The 25,125-nt window shown below is 45.9% G+C and overlaps 1 protein-coding gene across 10 annotated transcripts in view; it reads left to right on the top strand.

The window, feature by feature from the left end:
- Nucleotides 1-25,125, top strand: part of CFAP57 (cilia and flagella associated protein 57) — a 154,079-nt gene that overhangs the window by 126,605 nt on the left and 2,349 nt on the right. For 7 of the 10 annotated variants that reach the window (XM_073358038.1, XM_073358043.1, XM_073358040.1 and 4 more), the window contains 2 exons: nt 6,957-7,089; nt 8,585-9,814. The exons of 2 other annotated variants lie outside the window; for them this stretch is intronic. In XM_073358038.1, coding sequence (XP_073214139.1) covers nt 6,957-7,089; nt 8,585-8,796 — 345 coding nt within the window. In that variant the 3' untranslated portion in view covers nt 8,797-9,814. Of the gene's footprint in view, nt 1-6,956; nt 7,090-8,584; nt 9,815-25,125 lie in introns of those variants that run through there. One more of the 10 variants, XM_073358039.1, reaches the window with a different exon arrangement.

Genomic DNA, 25,125 nt, shown 5'->3' with positions numbered 1-25,125 from the left:
TCCAGTTTTGGGCCCCACACTTCAAGAAGGATGTGGATAAATTGGAGAGAGTCCAGCGAAGGGCAACAAAAATGATTAGGGGACTGGAACACATGAGTTATGAGGAGAGGCTGAGGGAGCTGGGATTGTTTAGCCTGCAGAAGAGAAGAATGAGGGGGGATTTGATAGCTGCTTTCAACTACCTGAAAGGGGGTTCCAAAGAGGATGGCTCTAGACTGTTCTCAATGGTAGCAGATGACAGAACGAGGAGTAATGGTCTCAAGTTGCAGTGGGGGAGGTTTAGATTGGATATTAGGAAAAACTTTTTCACTAAGAGGGTGGTGAAACACTGCAATGCGTTACCTAGGGAGGTGGTAGAATCTCCTTCCTTAGAGGTTTTTAAGGTCAGGCTTGACAAAGCCCTGGCTGGGATGATTTAACTGGGAATTGGTCCTGCTTTGAGCAGGGGGTTGGACTAGATGACCTTCTGGGGTCCCTTCCAACCCTGATATTCTATGATTCTATGATTCTATGATCATCAGGTGGGCCATTTCCAGCACAAATCCAGGTTTTCTCACCCTCCACCCCCCACACAGATTCACTCTCCTGCTGGTGATAGCCCATCCAAAGTGACAACTCTTTACACAATGTGCATGATAATAAAGTTGGGCTATTTCCTGCACAAATCCAGGTTCTCTCACCCCCTCACCCCCCTCCCAAAAACCACACACACAAACTCACTATCCTGCTGGTAATAGCTCATCCAAAGTGACCATTCTCCCTACAATGTGCATAATTAAGGTGGGCCATTTCCAGCACAAATCCAGAAATGGCCCAACTTTATTATCATGCACATTGTGTAAAGAGTTGTCACTTTGGATGGGCTATCACCAGCAGGAGAGTGAATTTGTGTGGGGGGGTGGAGGGTGAGAAAACCTGGATTTGTGCTGGAAATGGCCCACCTGATGATCACTTTAGATAAGCTATTACCAGCAGGACAGTGGGGTGGGAGGAGGTATTTTTTCATATTCTCTGTGTATAAATAAAGTCTGCTGCAGTTTCCACGGCATGCATCCGATGAAGTGAGCTGTAGCTCACGAAAGCTCATGCTCAAATAAATTGGTTAGTCTCTAAGGTGCCACAAGTACTCCTTTTCTTTTTGCGAATACAGACTAACACGGCTGTTACTCTGAAACCTGTCTTCTACAGCAAAGGCATTCTCAATGGTTTTTACTAAACACATTCCTCTAGTGGAGATTTGCGTAGCAGCTCCATGGAGTTCAGTTCAGATGTTTACTAAGCACTATCCGTTAGACTTAGAGTCTAGATCAAATGCTAAGTTTTGTTCACAATCACTGAGGGGAGCGGTGAGGGAGGTACATAAGTGCTCCAACAGGCACTGCTAGCTAAGGTTCTACTGTCCAGCTGCACTGGTCAGAGCATCCCAGGAGTGTGAATATGCAGAGTCCATCTCAAAGAGCTCTGGTTACAGGTAAATAACCTTCAATTTATAATAAAACAAACAGCATTTGTGATTTCCATGGTAGCAAAGTTTCACAAGCCTGAATACCAAGCTATACTAACTCTATGGTGTTTATTTATTTAAAATCTGCATCCAGATTTTCTCAGGATGTTCGGTAACAGCTGGTGAATTTGCCCCTTGGTTGCAAAATCTTGTTTATGAGGAATCTTTGTGCTGTCTAAAACAAAATAAACCTAGGGCCAATGGAACCAAATTCCTCATGTCCTCCTAAGTTAGAGTGTCCAGTGCCCCATAGCAGCAACTTGAGAGACACTACCTCCTTAGCGCAGCCCTGCCACTTGATCTTCTTCCTCAAACCTCACCCCTCCCCCCAATAGTACTTTCCCCACTATCACTTCAACCTGCTTCGTCAGGTTCCATATACCCCAATCCCTTTCCTTGTGGCCCTTCTCCATTCCATTAACTCCTTTGTTTTTAGCCCTTTTATAGTAATCCTCCTGCAGCCCCAGGCAGCTTTCTTATCTTTCCAGGCACTGTTGCTATTTCCTTTTCCCCTGTCTGGAGAAAGCTAGAGGTTTTCTTCTGGCACAGGAATAAATCATTTCAAACGGTACCCTGTGCCCCTCCTGACAGATATACAGTGAAAGATGGTGCTGACCCAGATGGCATCCCAGTTCAGTAAGCCTTACCTCTGTACTAGATAAATTGGTTGAAATGATAAAAACAGAATAGTAAAACATCTGAAAGATCATGATATGATAGGGTGTAACCAGCTTGATCTCTGCAAAGGAAAATGTCTCATTATTCTATTAGAATTCATAGATTTTAAGGCCAGAAGGGACTGTTATGATCATCTAGTCTGACCTTCTGCATAACACAGGCCACAGAGCCTCATGCAGTCACTTCTGGTTGAGTTAAAGCAGATCTTTTAGAAAGATGGAGGCTTGATTTAAAGTCTTCAAATGATGGGGAAGCCACCCACATCCCTACGTAAGTTGTTCCAAAGGTTAATTACCCTGACAGTTAAAAAATTGTGCTGTATTTTTAGTCTGAATATGTCTAACTTCAGCTTTGTACTTGGAGCTCTTGTTCAGTTGTTTGTCCAATTTAACTCCTAATTCCTTTTCAAGATACAGTATGACCTGCATTCTTTGTTCCTAGATGTATGACATTGCATTTGGCTGTATTAAAATACATATTTAAGTGAGCACACCTTGCCAACTGATTCAGATTGTTCTGTACACCTGCCCTGTCCCCATCATTATTGCCACTCTGCCAATCTTATTGTCATTTGTAAACTTTACTAGCCATGTTTTTATATTTTCTTCCAGATCATTGATAAAGATATTGAATAGCATTATTCCAAAGACAGATTCCTGCAGGATCCTACTAGCAATTATGGTTAGTCATTTATAATTACTTTTTGAGATTTATCAATTAACCAGTTTTTAATCCATCTCATCTGAACAACACTGCTTTTTATATAGTGCTACTTTGTTCATCAGTATGTCATGTTGGGACAAAGTCAAATGCCTTACAGAAGTCTAAGTATATTATGTAAACGCTATTAGATTTTATCAATCAAACTTGTAATCTTATCAAAAACAATATCAAATTTGCTTGACAACACCTTGGTTTGACTTGATACTGCATGACATTTTGATTAAAAAAACTGGAATGATATAAAATTAACATGGCACACATTAAATGGATTAAAAGCTGGCTAACTGATAGGTCTCAAAATGTAACTGAAAATGGGGAATCATCAACATATGCATATGTTTGTAGTGGGATCCCATTCTTGGCCCTGTGCTATTAATGGCCTAGAAGAAAAAACAAAATCATCACTGATAAAGTTTGCAGATGACACAAAAATTAGGGGACTGGTAAATAATGAAGTGGAGAGGTCACTGTTACAGAGCAATCTGAATCACTTGGTTAACTGGGTACAAGCAAACAGTGTTTTAATATGGCTACATGTAAACGTTTACGTCTAGGAACAAAGAATGTCGGCCATACTTACAGGATGGGAAACTGTCCTGGGAAGCAGTGACTCTGAAAAAGATTTGGGGGTCATGATGAATAATCAGATAAATAGGAGCTCCCAGTGTGAGGCTGTGGTCAAAAGAGCTAATGCAATCCTGGGATCCATAAACAGGGGAATCTTGAGTAGGAGTAGAGAGGTTATTTTACCTCTGTATTTGGAACTGATCCTGCTGTGGAATACTGTGCCGATTTGGTGTCCACAAGTCAAGAAGGATGTTGATAAATTAGAGAGGGTTCAGAGAAGAGCCACGAGAATGACTAAAATATTAGAAAATATGCTTTATAGTGATAGACTCAAATAGAAGGGTAAGGGCTGACTTGATTACAATCTATGAATAGCTATATGGCAACAAATATTTACTCACTGGCTCTTCAGTCTAGCAGAGAAAGGTATAACATGATCCAATGGTTTGAAATTGAAGCTAGCCAAATTCAGACAGGAAATAAGGTGTAAATGTTAACGGTGAGGGTAATTAACCACTGAACCAACTTACCAAGTGTCACGGTGGATTCTCCATTACTGACAATTTTTAGGTCAAGATTTGATGTTTTTCAAAAAGATCTGCTCTAGGAATTATTTTGGGGAAGTTCTCTTGCCTGTGCTATAGAGGAGGTCAGACTAGATTATCACAATGTTCCCTTCTGACCTTGGAATCTATGAATCTGTGACCTGTTCTCCATGCAGTCATACTGCTTGGATCTGTTTATGCCACCACCCTTATTCTTTCTTGATTGGTTTCAGAGTAACAGCTGTGTTAGTCTGTATTCGCAAAAAGAAAAGGAGTACTTGTGGCACCTTAGAGACTAACCAATTTATTTGAGCATGAGCTTTCGTGAGCTACAGCTCACTTCATCAGATGCATACCACGGTATGCATCCGATGAAGTGAGCTGTATTTCACGAAAGCTCATGCTCAAATAAATTGGTTAGTCTCTAAGGTGCCACAAGTACTCCTTTTCTTCTTTCTTGATTGTGTCCCAGATCATCGTTTACATCAGTGGTTCTCAAAGCCGGTCCACCGCTTCTTCAGGGAAAGCCCTTGGCAGGCCGGACCAGTTTGTTTACCTGCCACATCTGCAGGTTTGGCCAATTGCGGCTCCCACTGACCGCGGTTCGCCGCTCCAAACCAATGGGGGCTGCGGGAAGGGTGGCCAGCATGTCCCTTGGCCCACGCCACTTCCCGCAGCCCCCATTGGCCTGGAGCGGCGAATCACAGCCAGTGGGAGCCACAATCAGCCGAACCTGCGGACGCAGCAGGTAAACAAACCAGTCTGGCCCGCCAGGGGCTTTCCCTGAACAAACGGTGGACCGGCTTTGAGAACCACTGCTTTACATGATTTTGCCTCGAATGCATGTCAGACTAACCAGCCCAGTGTTACCTTTGATCGGCATGTGGTAGCTTTTTAACCCCTCTCTGGAATTTCCCTACTGTTCTTGTTTAAAATCAGCACTAATGGTTGATAGAGCTCCTTTGCCAATTCTTTAAATACTCTTGGGTGCAAGTTATCCAGTCCTGCTGATTTAAAAATGTTTAACTTTAATAGTTGCTTTTTAACATCTTCCCTTACAAGAGGCTACTTGAATGCCTTACAAGAGGCTACTAAAGAAACTAAGTAGTCAGGAGGGTAAGAGCTAAAGCATTGTCATTGATCAAAAACTGGCCAAGAGAAGGAAACAAAAGAATAGAAATAATCTATCAGTTTTCATCATGGCAAAGGTTAACACCAGGTGTCTCAAGCTTCCGTACTAGGTCCTGTGTTAAATATATGTATTAATGAGTTTGAAAGGTGGAGGTGAGTAATGAGGTAGCAAAATTTGCAGATTCTACAATGCTAATTAAGTTAGTCGAGATCAGAGAGAACTATGAGGAACATTAGAGAGACCTAAATAATATAGGTGAGTGGGCAACACAGTGGCAAACGACATTCATTGTTCATAAATGCAAAATAATATACATTGCAGGCGAAAAAATGAATTTTTCATACACGGGGCATGGTTCTAAATTAACTGTATCAACTCCAGAAAAGGACCTGGACCACTGTAGTTGGGTCAATGGAGACCTCTGCTCAATGTATAGCCGTGGTCAAAAAAACAAAACAGATGTTAGGATAAGAACATAAGAATGGTCATACTGGGTCAGACCAAAGGTCCATCTAGCTCAGTATCCTGTCTTCCAACAGTGGCTAATGCCAGGTGCTCCAGAGGGAATGAACAGAACAGTAACCATCAAGTGATCCATCCCCTGTTCCCCATTCCCAGCTTCTGGCAAACCGAGGCTAGGGACACCAACCCTGCCCATCTTGGCTAATAGCCATTGATGGACCTATCCTCCATGAATTTATCTAGTTCTTTTTAGAACCCTATTATAGTCTTGGTCTTCACAACATCCTCTAGCAAAGAGTTCCACATGTTGATGCATAAGGAATGCGGTAGTGAATAGTACAGAGAATATTATAATGCCTTTATATAAACCAGTGATGTGGCCTAATCTGTATACTGTGTGCAGGACTGTCACCCCATCTCAAAAAGAATATTGCAGAATTAGAGGGGGTTCAGTGAAGAGTGATAAGAATGATGAAGGGCCTAGAAAATTCCCACCAGAAGAAATTGAAAAGATGGGGTTTGAATTATCTTAGGAGAGGAATAACAGGAGACACAGCAGTATATAAAGTAATGAACAATCTAGAGGAGGTAGATCAAGAACTACAATTCTCCTTGTTTTGTAACACAAGACGACATTTATTGAAACTACAAAAGATGGCCACTACAAAACTGATAAAAGGAAATACATTTTCATTGAATGTGTAATTAGACTGGTACTGACTGCCACAGGAAGTTGCTGAGACCAAGAACTTAGCAATATTTAAAAAGGGATCAGACATTTACGTGAAGAACAAGAATATCCAGAGTTATTTTTATAACAAAAATGTCATGCTTCAGGCCCTAAACCAATCTCTAACTATTGGGGATCCGGATGAGCCCTAATATGGGGGGACAAATTATCTCATACCTGACTATTGCAAGGGTTTTTGTGCCTTCCCCTGAAGCATCTGGTACTGCCTACTCACTGAGAAAGACGTCTAAATTAGATGACTCTCAGGTCTGATCCAGTATAGCAATCCCTATGTTTCAGTTACAGCTCTGACCCATATGATACCCAGTATTCCTTCCTCCATGGGTATGGTGCTACGGACTGTTGACCCAGATGTAGGGTGACCAGACAAGACAAGAAAACAAGTAGGGTGACCAGATAGCTAGTGTGAAAAATTGGGACAGAGGGTTGCGGGGGTATAGATGTCTATATAAGACAAAGCCCCAACTATTGGGACTGTCCCTATAAAATCGGGACATCTGGTCTTCCTAATCAGAAGGTACCTAGTGCCCTTTCCCACAGTGATAGTGTGATACAAATATGTCAATTGAAAATCTGAGCATATTGTTGCTACAGGAAAATGTGAGCCTGATTAAGGAAATTAATGAATTGCGGAGGGAACTGAAGGTGACACGCACCCACGTGCATGATCTCCAATCAGCACTAGGACTAAACAGAAAAAACAAGAAGCAAGGGATCCCAGACACAGGTGATTATTACAGTTCTCCCTGTATCTCTCCATATTATCAGCTTTCATCTTAAAGCCTCCTGTCTCCCTTTGCCAGCATGTGAGTTTCTCTCCCTTTGGCTGGTATTAGTCATTAAACTCTCTGGTTGCCTGGAAGATGCCTATACAATGTACAGTGGTATTCAACTATTCACTTATTAAGCACTTCAGAGCCTTCTCCTTTAGATCTCTCTCCCTTGTCCCAAGAGATGCATGTCCTAGCTCTTTCTTCAAGAGTAAATAGAGCCTGGCTAGCTGGTGTGACGGGTTGGATCACAGAAACCCCCTGGGGGTTGCTACCTGATGTGCCAAGACTACTTCTGCTCCTGCTTGCTTGCCCTGTCAGCTTAGGACTTCAGTGCCCTGCCTGGTTTGAGCCAGACCCGCTAGCCTGCTGCAAACCAGACCCAGGTCTGAACCACATCCCCTAACAGCTGCAGGCGTAATAGAAAGCAACTTAGGAAGTGTTCCTGCCTTTAACATTCAGATGCCCAACTCCCAATGGGGTCCAAACCCTAAATAAATCCGTTTTACCCTATATAAAGCTTATACAGGGAAACTCATCAATTATTCGCCCTCTATAACACTGATGGAGACATATGTACAGCTGTTTGCCCCCCCAACTATTAATACATACTCTTGGTTAATTAATAAGTAAAAAGTGATTTTATTAAATACAGAACGTAGGCTTTAAAGTGGTTCCAAGTAGTAACAGACAGAACAAAGTGAATTACCAAGCAAAATGAAATAAAACACACAAATCTAAGCCTAATACAGTAATAAAACTGAATACAGATAAAATCTCACCCTCAGAGATGTTTCAATAAGTTTCTTTCACAGACTGGACACCTTTCTAGTCTGGGCACAATCCTTTCCCCTGGTACAGCCCTTGTTCCAGTTCAGGTGGTAGCTAGGGGATTCCTCATGATGACTGTCTCACCTTGTTCTGTTCCACCCACTTATATATCCTTTGCATAAGGCGGGAATCCTTTGTCCCTCTGGGTTCCCACCCCTCCTTCTCAGTGGAAAAGCACCAGGTTAAAGATGGATTCCAGTTCAGGTGACATGATCACAGGTCACTGTAAGACTTCATTACCCATTTGCCAGCACACACGTATACAGGAAGACTTACAAGTAAAACAGAGCCATCTGCAGTCAATTGTCCTGTTTGATGGGAGCCATCAAGATTCCAAACTACCATTAATGGCCCACACTTTGCATAATTACAATAGGCCCTCAGAGTTATATTTCATATTTCTAGTTTCAGATACAAGAGTGATACGTTTATACAAATAGGATGACCACACTCAGTAGATTATAAGTTTTATAATGATACCTTACAAGAGACGTTTTGCATGAAGCATATTCCACTTACATTATATTCACACTCGTTAGCATATTTTCATAAAATCATATAGAGTGCAACGTCACAGCTGGAACTCTCATTGTTATACACTCTGGCTACTGTTTTCTCTAGTTCCTTCCCGTGAACTGCTGCCCAGTCCCAGTGTGCTGAGGTTGAATGTAGAGGAGGAAACAGAAAGAATCATAGAAATGCAACGGCTGGAAATCAAACGCCTTCGAGACCAAATCCAAGGGCAGGAGCAAGCCATTGCTCTTCGGCCTCTGTCAGGTGGGAGGCTTCCCACGCTGGAGATTGAAAGCAGCCATGGGACACAGCCACAGTGATGCAATCTAAGGAAATTCTACAAGATTGCTTTCTACTGACAGGATTAGAAATCCTGGAACCAGATCAGACTATTTTTGCCTGTTCTGTCCTGTAACCTTCTCTGTTAACCAAATACTCCCCCACTAAACACACTCTGTGCCTTAATCTCCTCCCCTCTGAGAAAGAGACACCCCAAACATGGACACACACCTTCTCTGTGCTGCAATCACCCCTCTGAACAGGAGGCTCCCCGCACACACACATACGCTTTGCTGCACTCTCCCCTCTGAACAGAAGCTGAGCTGAGAGGAACGAAAATAATAAACATGCAAATGCAGATAGTGCCATCTGACTGGTGTGTGTGCAGATCTCTGGGGAAGCAAGGGTCACTGAAAAATTAGATGCCACAGTTCAGAGGGGTTAGATAAATACGGTAAACTTCTTTTGGTTTAGTGTGATATAGTGTTGGCAGGTTCTCCAGAGCCCTTTATTCTGAAATGCTGAATGACTAGTTAATGCGCAGTGACATCCACATAGGACATAAGAGAGATGGGAATAAGAACAGTGAAATCTGTTCTAAGCAACTTCCCAAATTACTGGCAAAAATGTATCGCCCTGTAAAGATGGTCTTTAGCTAGTGGTCAGACAAAATCAGCCAACAGTCTGTATGGTCTGGTACCTCCTATAAATGTATCAGCTCACTCACTGCAGAGCAGTCATCATCCACAAAATATGCCGTGAGTCAGGAAAGAGCCCCAGTATCAGCGTACAAAATCTGCATCTCAACCCAAGCCTCTTGTTTCACCTCTTCTGTTACATTGATCTCCTGCTTATCTCCATGCCTTCCTGCTAACATCTAAAGCTCCCTTTTGTCACAAATATACAGGGCAACCACTCTTGCTTTTTTCAAACTGTTCTTGAAGAGTCACTTCTCAATGTAACCCTTTTTTTTAAAGTTCCGTCACAAACCTAACAATGAATAAAAACCACAAGATTTCTACATTTTCAGATCTCCTCAGTGCATGATGTCTGACTTGCAGTGCCTACACTAGCTGAAGAGCAGTGTGGATTGGAAGGGTGGCAGGTATTTTTATGAGGTTTTGGGGCAAGGAGTTACAGGGGTTTGGGGGAGCTGCATCTGGGGGCCTAGTCAGTGTCCTGAGAGTTAGTGCATAACAATTCAAGACAGGAAATGGAAATGAGAAGAGGCAGGTGCCCCCTAAATACTTGTAATACTAATAATAATATCTTTAAGGATGAATATGATGCCCAAACTGATTTACTTATTAGGCTTGCTACTTTTTAGAGGAACCATAATCTGTACCAGACCAATACTTCTTTAGATAATTTACTGCGGGTGTGCCTATGGACTAGAATGCTATTCCTGCTAAGGTTGAATGGTTCAGTCAGTGCATAGGCAATAAATAGGGGCCTATCAAATTCACGATCCATTTTGGTCAATTTCACAGTCATAAGAACGTAAGAATGGCCATACTGGGTCAGACTAAAGGTCCATCCAGCCCAGTATCCTGTCTACTGGCCAATGCCAGGTGCCCCAGAGGGAGTGAACCTAACAGGTAATGATCAAGTGATTGCTCTCCTGCCATCCATCTCCACCCTCTGACAAACAGAGGCTAGGGACACCATTCCTTACCCATCCTGGCTAATAGCCATTAATGGACTTAACCTCCATGGATTTATCCAGTTCTCTTTTAAACCTGTTATAGTCCTAGCCTTCACAACCTCCTCAGGCAAGGAGTTCCACAAGTTGACTGTGCGCTGAGTGAAGAAGAACTTCCTTTTATTTGTTTAAAACCTGCTACCCATTAATTTCATTTGGTGGCTCCTAGTTCTTATATTATGGGAACAAGTAAATAACTTCCTTATTCATTTTTTCCACACCACTCATGATTTTATATACCTCTATCATATTCCCCCTTAGTCTCCTCTTTTCCAAGATGAAAAGTATTAGCCTCTTTAATCTCTCCTCTTATGAGACCCGTTCCAAACCCCTAATAATTTTAGTTACCCTTTTCTGAACCTTTTCTAATGCCAATATATCTTTTTCGAGATGAGGGGACCACATCTGTACACAGTATTCAAGATGTGGGCGTACCATGGATTTATATAAGGGCAATAAGATATTCTCCGTCTTACTCTCTGTCCCTTTTTTAATGATTCCTAACATCCCGTTTGCTTTTTTGACTGCCACTGCACACTGCGTGGACGTCTTTAGAGAACTATCCACGATGACTCCAAGATCTTTCTCCTGATCAGTTGTAGCTAAATTAGCCCCCATCATATTGTATGTATAATTGGGGTTATTTTTTCCAATGTGCATTACTTTACATTTATCCACATTAAATTTCATTTGCCATTTTGTTGCCCAGTCACTTAGTTTTGTGAGATCTTTTTGAAGTTCTTCACAGTCTGCTTTGGTCTTAACTATCTTGAGCAGTTTAGTATTGTCTGCAAACTTCGTCACCTCACTGTTTACCCCTTTCTCCAGATCATAGGATTTTAAAAATCACAAATGTCATGATTTTAGCTATTTAAATCTGGAATTTCACGGTGTTGTAATTGTAGGGGTCCTGACCCAAAAAGGTGTTGTGAGGGGCTCTCAAAGCTATGGGGATTGCAGTACTGTTACCCTTACTTCTGCACTGCTGCTGGCAGCGGCACTGCCTTCAGAGCTGGGCATCTGCAGAGCAGCAGCTGTTGAACAGGAGCCCAGCTCTGAAGACAAGTAAGGATGGGGTATGGGATTGTCACCCTTAATTGTGCACTGCTGCCTGCAGAGCTGGGCCTTCAGTCAGCAGCCGCCACTCTCCAGCCACCCAGCTCTGAAGGCAGCAACGCAGAGGTAAGGGTGACATGACATGGTAGGGTGTTGCCACCCTTACTTCTGCGCTGCTGCTGGCGGGGCACTGCCTTCACAGCTGGGTGCCCAGACAACATAGAATCATAGAATCATAGAATATCAGGGTTGGAAGGGACCCCAGAAGGTCATCTAGTCCAACCCCCTGCTCAAAGCAGGACCAATTCCCAGTTAAATCATCCCAGCCAGGGCTTTGTCAAGCCTGACCTTAAAAACCTCTAAGGAAGGAGATTCTACCACCTCCCTAGGTAACGCATTCCAGTGTTTCACCACCCTCTTAGTGAAAAAGTTTTTCCTAATATCCAATCTAAACCTCCCCCACTGCAACTTGAGACCATTACTCCTCGTTCTGTCATCTGCTACCATTGAGAACAGTCTAGAGCCATCCTCTTTGGAACCCCCTTTCAGGTAGTTGAAAGCAGCTATCAAATCCCCCCTCATTCTTCTCTTCTGCAGGCTAAACAATCCCAGCTCCCTCAGCCTCTCCTCATAACTCATGTGTTCCAGTCCCCTAATCATTTTTGTTGCCCTTCGCTGGACTCTCTCCAATTTATCCACATCCTTCTTGAAGTGTGGGGCCCAAAACTGGACACAGTACTCCAGATGAGGCCTCACCAATGTCGAATAGAGGGGAACGATCACGTCCCTCGATCTGCTCGCTATGCCCCTACTTATACATCCCAAAATGCCATTGGCCTTCTTGGCAACAAGGGCACACTGCTGACTCATATCCAGCTTCTCGTCCACTGTCACCCCTAGGTCCTTTTCCGCAGAACTGCTGCCTAGCCATTCGGTCCCTAGTCTGTAGCTGTGCATTGGGTTCTTCCGTCCTAAGTGCAGGACCCTGCACTTATCCTTATTGAACCTCATCAGATTCCTTTTGGCCCAATCTTCCAATTGGTCTAGGTCCTTCTGTATCCTATCCCTCCCCTCCAGCGTATCTACCACTCCTCCCAGTTTAGTATCATCCGCAACAACATCTACTGCTCTCTGGCCACACAGCTCTGTAGGCAGTGCAGAAGTAAGGGTGGCACTATTGTGACCCCCTAAAATAACCTTGCAACCCCGCTGCAACTCCCTTTTGGGTCAGGACCTCCAATTAGAGAAACACTGGTCTCCCCCGTGAAATCTGTGTAGTATAGGTAAAAACACACAAAAGACCAGCTGGGTGGCTGGAGAGTGGTGGCTGCTGACTGAAGGTGTTTTTGAAACTAGCTTCTTTCTGACGGTCTTCGGAACATACACGTTCTGGTTTGCTGGGGCCCACTATGCTGTAGTTCTGCCCTCCCTTTGGCTGGTATAAATGGAGTGATAGAAGAAAATGCCATTTGGGGGGCATCATTTAGCGAGATTGAATCAAAATCTTTACAAAGAAAAAGGATCTCATCCTGCTCAGAGTAAGAAGTATTTCCAGCTGAAGAGCTGTCTCACAGTGGTGATGAAGAAACTTAAGGGCATGTCTTATGAGTCAGCCTCTCTGGAAAGATACGATTTCCAAAGGTAATATAAAGCCTACCACATGATTCTGATGTAAACAGTGAACACTCAGGGAAATCAAGACATCGTATTTAGGGTGGGTGTTGGAGTCAGATATTGGGTGGGACTTTGCACCTGAAGTGTTTATAGTGGAGACTGTTTAGCACACCAGATACTTAGTAAATCCAAAATAGTTGTACTGACATCCTCAGACGAGTACTGGGAATGCAAAACAGCAAGCTAGTCTTTTGTGCATATGCTATTGAAGTGCCCTGAGGTATGTACTCTTTGTGATGAAGTTATATTAGTGCTCTACTTTGTTTTGCATGGAGATATACTTCTGAACACTGTTGAGTCTACCACCTTTGACAATACCAGCCCGTTAGGTGCTGTAATATCTCATGAAAAGCTCTGGTTCTTAAAAGCTGTGACTGTAGTCAAAGACTAATTCTTGCTGAATGGACACAGCCTTATAGAGTTGTGCACTTGGGTAACAGTTTTTGAGGAACTGCGATGTTTGAGAAGTACCATTTTCCTGTTCCTTTTAAAGGCTATTGAACTTGGCACCCTCTTTACCACACTGTACACAAGAGAAATTAGTAAGTCCCCTGCAAGTTGATAGTGGCCAGCCTTGATTTCTCAAAAAGGATCCACTGAGAAAAGGATAGCTAACAACCTGTGATTACAATGCATCAGACCTGGATGAGCGTCCTCTGCTGAGCACACATCAGGCCACTGTTTGGATCCCAGCACTGGATCTTGTGTGCTTCTAAGCCCACAGTGTCTGAGCAACATCCAGACACTTTGGCCTTTCAGACTCAGACTTTGGCCTCTCAGGCTCACTTCTGGGTACAGATGGTAGCTGACGTAGGCCCCTCAACCAGTTCTGGACCTCAAAATCTCCCCAGTGACTTAAGCATACCTTCCCCAGAGCTCCACTGTTGGGGTTACACCGTTTTGATAGTTAAACCCTTCAGGGGCATGTGACAGTGTGATCAAGTAACACGTGTAACCTCTTTGGGGTTTAGACAGCATGGCCCCTTTAAATCTCTCTCCGGAGGGGGGAAGTGCTGATTGTTCCAGGAAGAGGAAGAGCTGTTGGAGGTGGGGAGGAACAGAGAGAGCTTCAGACAAGAGGGCTGCAGCAAGCAGGTCTTCACAGAGTGAAGCAGCTGAGAACCTGCCTGAAGCCTGGGAGGGACAGATCGGAGACCCTCCAGGACAGGAGTCAGAAGAGGCACTGTACCAGGGAGAAGGACAAACTAGAGCTGGACCCAGTATCACTGACACCCAGAGCTGTATGGGGCTCTGAGTACTGGGGCTTGTGACTTTGCATTGGGAATAAGGAGGGAGGCTGTTAGCTAGTTAACTGGGGATGTTGTGGCTCTTTGTGCCTTTGCAGAGAGCAGCAGAAGAGGGCACCAGAGGGGTTTGTTGGGGAAAGTTCACTGCCACCAAAGACGACTAGGGGCACCCAAGACTCATCACTGGACTGGAACTCTTCCCAGGACTCCTGAACCCTGAGTACAGACACATTGCTTGGTGTCTGCCCTGTCAGACTGTGGTACCACTGGGGTTGAGGGGCCTTATGTTGAATGCTACCCTGTTTTACTGCTCCCCTTAGCTTTTGCCCGGTTGTTTTTTCTTTTCATTCCTCTGTAAGTAAATATTTCTCTTTCCTATATTGATTTCCAATTCCAATATATATTTTCTGAGATGGAGTGACCACATCTGCATGTGGTATTCAAGAAGTGGGCGTACCATTGATTGATATAGAGGCAATATTATATTTTCTGTCTTATTATCTATCCCTTTCTTAATTATTCCCAACGTTCTGTTTGCGTTTTTGACTGCCGCTGCACATTAAGTGGATGTTTTTAGAGAACTATCCACAATGACTCCAAGATCTCTTTCTTGAGTGGTAACAGATAAGTTAGACACCATCATAGAAGATTAGAGTTGGAAGAGACCTCAGGAGGTCATCAAGTCCAACCCCCTGCTCAAAGCAGGACCAACACCAACTAAATCATCCCAGCCAGGGTTTTGTCAAGCTGGACCTTAAAAACCTCTAAGGATGGAGATTCCATCACCTCCCTAGGTAACCCATTCCTGTGCTTCTCCACCCTCCAAGTGAAATAGTGTTTCCTAATATCCAACCTAGACCTCTCCCACTGCAACTTGAGACCATTGCTTCTTGTTTTATCACCTGCCACCACTGGAACAGCCTAGCTCCATCCTCTTTGGAACCCACCTTCAGGTAGTTGAAGGCTGCTATCAAATCCCCCCTCACTCTTCCTTCTGGAGACTAAATAAGCCCAGTTCTTTCAGCCTCTCCTCATAAGTCATGTGCCCCAGCCCCCTAATCATTTTCGTTGCCCTCCGCTGGACTCTCTCCAATTTGTCCACATCCTTTCTGTAGTGGGGGACCCAAAACTGGACACAATACTCCAGATGTGGCCTCACCAGTGCCGAATAGAGGGGAATAATCATTTCCTTCGATCTGCTGGCAATGCTCCTACTAATGCAGCCCAATATGCCATTTGCCTTCTTGGCAACAAGGGCACACTGTTGACACATATCCAGCTTCTCATCCACTGTAATCCCCAGGTCCTTTTCTGCAGAACTGCTGCTTAGCCAGTTGGTCCCCAGCCTGGAGCGGTGCATGGGATTCTTCCATCCTAAGTGCAAGACTCTGCACTTGTCCTTGTTGAACCTCATCAGATTTTTTTTGGCCCAATCCTCCAATTTGTCTAGCATCATCCACGTATCTATCTGTCCCCCCAGTTTAGTATCCTCTGCAAACTTGCTGAGGGTGCAATCCATCCCATCATCCAGATCATTAATGAAGCTGTTGAACAAAACTGGCCCCAGGACCAACCTCTGGGGCCCTTCGCTTGATACCAGGTGCCAACCAGACATCGAGCCGTTGATTGCTACCCGCTCAGCCTGACGATCTAGCCACTTTTCTATCCACCTTATAGTCCATTCATCCAATCCAGACTTTAATTTGCTGGGAAGAATACTGTGGGAGACTGTATCAAAAGCTTTGCTAAAGTCAAGCTCTATCGCATCCACCAGTTTCCCCTTATCCACAGAGCCAGTTATCTCGTCATAGAAGGCAATCAGGTTTGTCAGGCATGACTTGCCCTTGGTGAATCCATGTTGACTGTTCCTGATCACCTTCCTCTCCTACAAGTGCTTCAAAATGGATTTGTCAGAGTTTATGTTCCTTTCTATTTTCCTCATTAAGATTTAACTTCCACTTTTTAAAGGATGCCTTTTTGCCTATCACTGCCTCTTATACTTTGTTGTTCAGCCACAGTGGCACTGTTTTGGTTCTTTTACGATGTTTTTTAATTTCAGGTATAAATTTAAGTTGAGCCTGTATTATGGTGTCTTTAAAAAGTTTCCATGCAGTTTTCAGGGATTTTACTTTTGGTGCTGTAACATCTACCATATAAGGAGAGATTAATAAGACTGGGACTTTTCAGCTTTCAAAAAAGACTAAAGGGGGATATGATAGAGGTCTATAAAATCATGACTGGTGTGGAGAAGCAAATAGGGAATGTTATTTACTCCTCATAACACAAGAACTAGGGGTCACCAAATGAAATTAATAGGCAGCAGGTTTAAAACAAACAAAAGGAAGTATTTTTTCACACAACACACAGTCAACCTGTGGAACTCCTTGCCAGAGGATGTTGTAAGGCCAAGACTATAACAGGGTTCAAAAAAGAACTAGATAAATTTATGGAGGATAGGTCCATCAATGGCTATTAGCCAGTGTGGGCAGAAATGGTGTCCCTAGACTCTGTTTGTCAGAAGCTGGGAATGGGCAACAAGGGATGGATCAATTAATGATTACTTGTTCTGTTCATTCCCTCTAGGGCACCTGGCATTGGCCATTGTTGGAAGACAGGATATTGGGTTATATGGACCTTTAGTCTGATCCAGTATGGCCCTTCTTAGGTTCTTATATTCATTGCATTCTTCTGGTGTGTGTGTGTGTTCACTTGGGGGGGAGGGGTTTGGAACAGATGCCGCTTGGGTAGAAGGGTCTTTCCCTGCTGCATTCCTGTGCACCCCTTTTGCTGACCAGAGCTGCCTGCAGAGTACACTCCATCTTGGCCCTGAGGGCACTAAAGTTACACACACAAACTCTGCAAAGGGCTTTCTAAAACATAACCACACTTTACTCTTAGACAGCGTACAGATCTATTGAAAAACAACAAACTGCACACAAATACCTGCCTCAGGACATGTCTACGATACAAAGTTAAGTCAACTTTATGTAAGTTGACATTGAGCCTCCAATTTAAGCAAGTCAATCTTGCATGTCCCTACTATGCTTATTGTGTTGGTGTTGTGCATCTTCACTAGCAGGGCTTGCATCGATGCACAAAGCGCTGCACTGTGGGTAGCTATGTGGAATTGTAGGTTGGTCTTGCAATGCCTTATGGGACCAAAACATTTGCGCAGGTGGTTATGGGAACATGGTTTTAGCCTCCCATGCTGCACTTGCCGCTCTCCCTCCCTCCCTCCCTGAAATCAATGGCAAACAAACCAAGCCTTTTTCACGCCTTTTTTCCTAAGCCTGGGTTACCCGCACAGATGCCATAGCATGGTAAGCATGGACCCTCCTCAGCTGTACACTGTTATGAGCATTACAAACACCTCACGCCTTATCCTGCAGTATTTACTCAGCTGAAGCAAGAGCCATTGCACGGAACAATGTGATACCATGCAAGCTGGATGCCATAGAGAGGAGCAATTCGCAGTTGTTGGCAACAGTTGTGCATCACCTTAACATGGTGGAGTGCCGCTTTTGGGCCCGGGAAACAAGCAGTGACTGGTGACCCTATCATTATGCAACTATGGGATAAAGCAGTGGCTGCAGAACTTTCAAATGTGTAAGGCCACTTTCATGGAACTGTGTGAAGAGCTTTCCCCCGCCCTGAAGTGCAGCAATACTAAAATGAGAGCTGCTCTGACAGTTGAGAAGTGAGTAGCGATAGCCCTGTGGAAGCTTGCGATGCAAGAATGCTACCGGTCAATGGGGAATTAATTCAGAGCGGGTAAATCTACTGGGGGGATCTGTTGTGATCCAAGTTTGCAGGGCAATCAATAGACTTCTGCTAAGAAGGGTAGTGACTCTGGGCAACGTGTAGGACATAATGGATGGTTTTGCCACGATGCAGTTCCCTAACTGCAGTGGGGTTATAGACAGAATGCATATCTCTATCTTGGCACCAGACCACTTTGCCAAAGAGTACATAAACCGAAAGGGGTAATTCTCAATGGTGTTGCAAACGCTGGTGAATCACGGGCCCTTTCACTGACATCAACATGGGATGGTTGGGAAAAGTGCATGACGCATGCATCTTTAGGAACTCCAGTCTGTTCAGAAAGCTGCAAACAAGGACTTTCTTTCCAGACTGCAAAAAAAAACATTGGTGATGTTGAAATGCCAAAAGAAAAGGAGGACTTGTGGCACCTTAGAGACTAACCAATTTATTAGAGCATAAGCTTTCGTGAGCTACAGCTGTAGCTCACGAAAGCTTATGCTCTAATAAATTGGTTAGTCTCTAAGGTGCCACAAGTCCTCCTTTTCTTTTTGCGAATACAGACTAACACGGCTGTTACGTTGAAATGCCAGTTTCCCATGGGATACCCCTTGTTCCCATGGCTCATTAAGCTGTATACGGGCAGCCTGGACAGCAGTAAGGCGTGGATCAACCATAGGCTAAGCAAGTGCAGAATGGTGGTGGAATGTGCCTTTGGGCACTTAAAAGACTGCTTGCATTAAGAAAAGGAGTACTTGTGGCACCTTAGAGACTAACCAATTTATTTGAGCATGAGCTTTCGTGAGCTACAGCTCACTTCATCGGATTACGCATCCGATGAAGTGAGCTGTAGCTCACGAAAGCTCATGCTCAAATAAATTGGTTAGTCTCTAAGGTGCCACAAGTACTCCTTTTCTTTTTGCGAATACAGACTAACACGGCTGTTACTCTGAAACTGCTTGCATTGTTTGCTTACTAGGTTAGACCTCAGTGAAAGCAATATTCCCATTGTTATTGCTGCTTGCTCTTTGCTCTATAATCTCTGTGAAACAAAAGGAGAAAACTTTCCGGTGGGGTGGGGAGGTTGAGGCAGATCACCTGGCAGCCAATATTGAGCAGCCAGACACCAGGGCAATAAGAAGAGCACACTGAGAGGCTCTGCATGTGTGTGAGGCTTTGAAAACCAGTTTCAGCAATGACCCACAGTAATGTGACACTTACCTGTGTTGTTCCTTACCGAGCTGTCCCTTTATTGCATTTTCTCCCCTGTAAACGCCACCATCACTAACCACAGTGTGCTGAATGGATAAAGAGCCTTTTCTCGTTACGTTTTATTATGCTCACAAACACATAGAAACAACAAAGAAGAATAAGATAACCTGGAGCAAAAGGGCTGATAACAGCTGCAGCAGTGCTGTGTGAGTATAAAGGAGTGTATGCTTTATACTCCCTCCTGCCTGGCAGCAGCCCCATCTCTTCCTGTGCCCTCTCTTGAACAAACTCTTCTGGTTCCCTGACCTCTGCAAACAACAGAGCAGCCCCCTTTCCCAACTGAACAGGCAGAGATGTCTCCTGTTCCCTACCTGCCTGTTGTTCAACATGGGATCTGCTGGGCTGCACGCCAGGCGGCCCCAACCACCTGCTGTTCTGTCCCAAGAGGGGGCTGAGCAGGCAGGCTGCCCAAAGAAGAAGCCATCTGCAGCAAGGGAGAAAAGGACATGCTGGGAATGGCTCAGTGTCTCTGGGCCTGGCTTTGCTTCCTGCCTATCACAGCACTCCCAGATTGACTCCAGAGCACTCTGTAAAGGGCCAGTCCTGAAGGGGTCAAATGTCTTCTGCTCAGCCAGCATCTCTGGTAATCCTGCTTGGCTCTGCCAGCTCAGCCAGAAGTCTTGTTCCACCTCTTCACCACTCCCCACCGCTTCTGTCACCTGAGCCAGGGAGGAAATGTGAAATGAGACATCCTGCTCTGAGTGGGGAGGGCGACACCCACACACCACAGTTACAGCCTTGGAATCTCTTCCAGGACAACAGGTTGTATCAGACCCCTCCCTGCTGGGGAATGTACCTGTCCAGTCCAAGTGAAAGGGTTGTGCTTGCTGCAGCCTATCAGAAGCTGGTAGCTGGCTGAACAGGCCAAGGAAGGAGAGCTGGAAGTTACACCTGTTGCCTGGCAGGTCGTTGCTGTTGGAAGATTTTACCCTTCGGCCATATCCCAGGACCTGCCATGTCAGCCTGATTCCAATGGAAGGAGAGTGTGGCACAACCTCAGCTGCCAGCTAGGAACTCAGGCAAAGGCGGAGAGGTGGCTGAATTGTGCCTCAAGTTGGTGATTACTTGTCAGCTGTGGGTGAGTAAAATCTGTAGCTGCACGCGAGCTGTTTGTGTCAAGCTCTGTCTCTCACATAGCTCATAATCATCCCCACTTGCGGGTGTGTGGGGCTATGGGCTGCTTCATGAAAGCTAGCCAAACTGATGCTGTGGTCTGCCCCTCTCACACGCATAGACTGTTCTAGGCATAGGCAAGCTAGGCAGCTGCCTCCTGCAGTACAGGGCCCTGGTGTGGTAGATTAATTGCAAGCTGGGTGTGTTCTAGTCTGTACTCACCTGCTGCGGTGCAGTCTAACTTGCCGTGTTTACCCTGCACATATTAACCGTTCCTTAATGCACTTTGCCGTAGGCCGCTTTGAACCAGGACTAGATCAAAGTACTTTAATGAACGGTTAATGCACATCAGCAGGGTGTGCGCAGCGGCCTCGACAGGGACCATGTGCCCAGCTTAGCACAGGCAGCCCCAAGGTGGGGAACCCACAGCCTGGCCCAGCCCACAGTAGCCTCCCTCTAGAAAAGCTGAACAATGAGGGACCCAGCAGGGCCCCTCCCCCCCAGGTGAGTGGCAACCAGGTAAGTGGCACCCCCTTGCCGCCCCCCCATCCCCTGACCTAACCCACCTTCCCTTCTCAGCTCCCCTGTGTTCTTCCCACACCCCATCTGTTCCTGCCTCCCATTCCCACATGTCCTAACACCCCTGCCCTAGTCTGCCTGCCCCCCTCCCATCTCTGCCTGTGTCCTAGCCCAGCTACTACTTGGGGGCCTGAGGCCTGAACCCCCACCCCATCTCTCTCTTGGGTCCTGAGGCCTGAACCCCCACCCCATCTCTCATTTGGGTCCTGGTCTCTTCCCAGGTCCTTGCCCCTAGTCCCACCCCGTGCAGACTCCAGTCCCACTGTATGATTTCCCACACACACACACTTCATTCTTTCAATCTTAGATTCATGGCATCCAGGCCGACAGGGACTATTGTGATCAGTCTGACATCCTGTATAGCACAGGTCAGTGAACGTCCCCAAAATAATTCCTAGAGCAGATTTTTTAGAAAAACATCCATGTGATGCATGGCTTTCCCACCCCCTTCCCTCGCAGCTTTATGTTAGGGACCAACCCCTGACCTTGACACCCAGAGGGGCTCACTTGGGATTGGGGAGGGAAGATAGAGCCCCACAGCACAGGTCAAATGGTGCACCTGGGGATAGACCCCAATGTCGGGGCTGGGCATGGCTGCTGTCTCCTCGGGGTGGGGGACCCCACTGGGAGGGGTGTCATCCTTCCAGGGACATCTGATTATGGAGGAGCATGCTGATATATTTGCTGCATTGTCACGCCAAAAGGGGGACTGACCGATGTGGGAGGGAGTGCTGAATGAGATCACTCCTGTCCCATGGAGCGTCCCATTTGACCTGTGGGTGCTGTTTTAAAGAAGCTGCTTAGATCCCATATAGCCTTTCCAGGTCCGGGAGGGGTCACTGACCCACTCAGGTCAGGGCTGTAGCCATGTTTAGTATAACAGTTCGAGCCAGTCTATGGCCAATTTTCAGAGTAGCAGCCGTGTTAGTCTGTATTCGCAAAAAGAAAAGGAGGACTTGTGGCACCTTAGAGACTAACCCATTTATTTGAGCATGAGCCTCCGATGAAGTGAGCTGTAGCTCATGAAAGCTCATGCTCAAATAAATGGGTTAGTCTCTAAGGTGCCACAAGTCCTCCTTTTCTATGGCCAATCAAATTCAAATTTTTCTTTTACCTGAGGGGCTTCACTCCTCCCCAGACTCACTACAGGGCTGTACCAAATATGTTACAAACCAGCACCTATGGTCAGGGACACCAGAACAGAGGGGGGGAGGGCAAGGGCCAATGGCCCTCCCACTTTTTGCCATTGGATGGGCCTGGCCCATCCACTTTTCATCATGGGCCTCAGCCCTCCCCCTCCTCTTCCCTCTGAGGCTCCGCCTCCTGGCCAGGCCAGCAGCTGGAGCCTGGCCGGGGAGCCCCTGCAGCTGTGGGGAGCTGCAGACCCTCCACCTGCCCTGGGTGAGGGACCCAGGAGTCAGGGACATGGGCTGGGGGGGCTGCTTTCGCCGTCCCCCCATCCCTCAGCAGGTGGAGGGTCTGGGGCTCCCCGGCCAGGCCCAGGTCAGGGCCTCAGGGGGAAAAGGAGGGGCAGGGCTAGGACCACAGCAGGCCCCTGGGTCCCCCACTTTTGGGAAGGCTCTTCTGCCCCTGCCTGTGGTAAGGAATTTATGCAGGGTGTACCCCTGCTTGCCCACACTAACAGGTCCTTAGTGTGCTTTGATCTAGGCCCGTTTCATGTAGACGATTTATGGTCAATTCATCTATCTTAAATGATGGCTATGGGATTGCAGCGGGGCGGGGCTCTGCGTACTGAAGTCTGCCTAGGACCGCCGATTGTCCGGAGTAGCCTCTATCCTGCCTCACCCTTTTCTGCCTGACACTTCAGCTTCAGGTGGTTCTTGTTGCTTAATGGGCCTCATTCAGCAAGATCTGCACTGGAATAGGTGCTCTGGCATCATGATGGTGGGGTCTGTTCAAGCGCTCAGCAGAGCAATCATGAACCTTTTTGATTAAGTGAAACAAACCTAATCTACTTGGCTATAGAAGGCTGCCACATACTGAGCCCCATCACCATGAGCCCTCCACTCTAAGCCCCACCTCGGGCATGATCAATCCACAAAGTGTGTGTATGTGTGACCAGGGGTCATGACTGCCATCCCCATATGTGCTGTACCCAGCCCTGACCAAGAAGGAAAAATTTTATATGGGGCGGGGAGGGAGGAGGGGCCATATTTAAGGACTGACACCATGATGACTGGAAGCTTAAAAATAACTGGTGCAACTTCCTGCAGCTTAGAAAATGGTAGGATGTTGCAAAATAAGAATTTTATGCAACAAATTCCTCTGGGATTCTGAGCTAGAATAACTATGCATCCCTACACACTCCTATATTCCTTATCAGGCACATAAAACTGTACAAAAGAGTCCAAAAGCCAACAGCAGCACTGGAAACAATCCCATAACCTAGTAGTCTCTCTCCTCTGGTACATTGGGTTGGGGAGGGGCGGAAAGCACCTCTGAATGTCTCCTGGGCTGACCTGACACCATACAACAGGAGAGTGTGTGGAAGTATTTTAACAACTGAGCCATCTGTGGCAGCTGAGCTGAAATCTCTTTCACTCTATGGGGTCTGGGCCCCTGGTTCTTCCTGTCCCATGTATAACAGCCGGAAACACTGAAGTCAAAAGTCTTCACTCAAACACAAGTTACTGGGCTCAATACAAGGGAGGGGCGTGACATTTAATGGTCTGTGAGAGGAGGACAGAATAGATGGTCTAATGGTTCCTTCTGGCCTTAAAATCTATGACTTTCTGAAGAGTGTCTGTGTCCCTATTTATTCCATGCTAAGTTTGGAGGAAGCGGGGAATTGCTGCAAAGAGAAAGAGCTTTTCAGCATTTCCAGTCTATTGTGGAAAGAAGCTGTCCTCCTGTATGGAGGTGTGGAGATTCACATCCCCATCCCCACCCCCCGCCCCCCCCCGTGCTCAAGCAGACTATTCTGATGTGATGAGTGAGACAACAAAGGAGAAAAATAAAATGTAAAGAGTTCAACTCCTGCAACTCCTGCAGTCCAAAGGCCTCAAGGAAGCTGTGTGAAAGGCGTAATGGTGAGACAGCATAGTTCTGTGCCTAGAGCACAATGTGAGGGGAAAAGGGTGCTGTGCTTTTGATGCGGACATGCAGTTATGGTGCTGGTGTAGTTGGGCTCTATGAGACTGGATGTTAGAATAATATTGAAACTGCAAGGGGGCTCTCAGACAGAAGCCCAGAGCTCACCCCTAACCCTGCACAGCTCAGCCCCCATCTAAACTAACCAGCTCAGAAATGTCCCCTGGAGTCAAACAGGCCCTTGCAGGGCTGAGTGCATTTACCTTGCAGGGTGCATGCATCCCAGCAACATACAGCGTATAGGGGCAGGCAGCACATGTCTTTTCTGTTGCTGTGTTTGCGAATAGCAGAGCTGGTCCCAGGCAGGCACAGCTGCTTCGCTGGCCACTAACTGGAGGATTGTAATTGTTTTGAATACAGCCAGACTGTGAGTCTGATCAAGAATACTACATGCCTCCAGACCAAGCAAAAATTCTCAGACTAGGAATTTCTGTGTTCTGGATCCAGTCACTCACAGGAGAGTCCAAACTCCACAGCTGCAGCAGAGGATTATCACAGAGCAAAGGTCATGCAGCGCAACTAGCTACATGCCTGTAAGCAGAACAGCGCTCAGAATCCGCCCTGCCATGTGACCAGCTGGTATAGAGCCTTGAACAATGGCTGTTGTGCTTATCGCTTTAACAGTGATCTCATGCTCCATCACAGCCAGGGCCGGAACGTGGAAGCGTTTGCCCTGACACTGTCAGGCAGTGTCTGGCTCCAGCACCCCCCACTCCCTGCCCACCTGGCCTAGCTGAAGAGATGCTTCACGTGGCCACTGTTTAAGATGCCAAGGAAATCACTTCTTGCATCCAGAATGGTGCAGCCCCCTCACCCATCTCCTGGCACGAGTCTGGGATGGTAAGGGGTGAATAGAG

The sequence above is a fragment of the Lepidochelys kempii genome, chromosome 8, assembly GCF_965140265.1.
Source record: "Lepidochelys kempii isolate rLepKem1 chromosome 8, rLepKem1.hap2, whole genome shotgun sequence".
In the NCBI taxonomy this organism is placed as follows: Eukaryota; Metazoa; Chordata; order Testudines; family Cheloniidae; genus Lepidochelys; species Lepidochelys kempii.
This window is presented reverse-complemented; position numbering and strand designations above follow the sequence as displayed.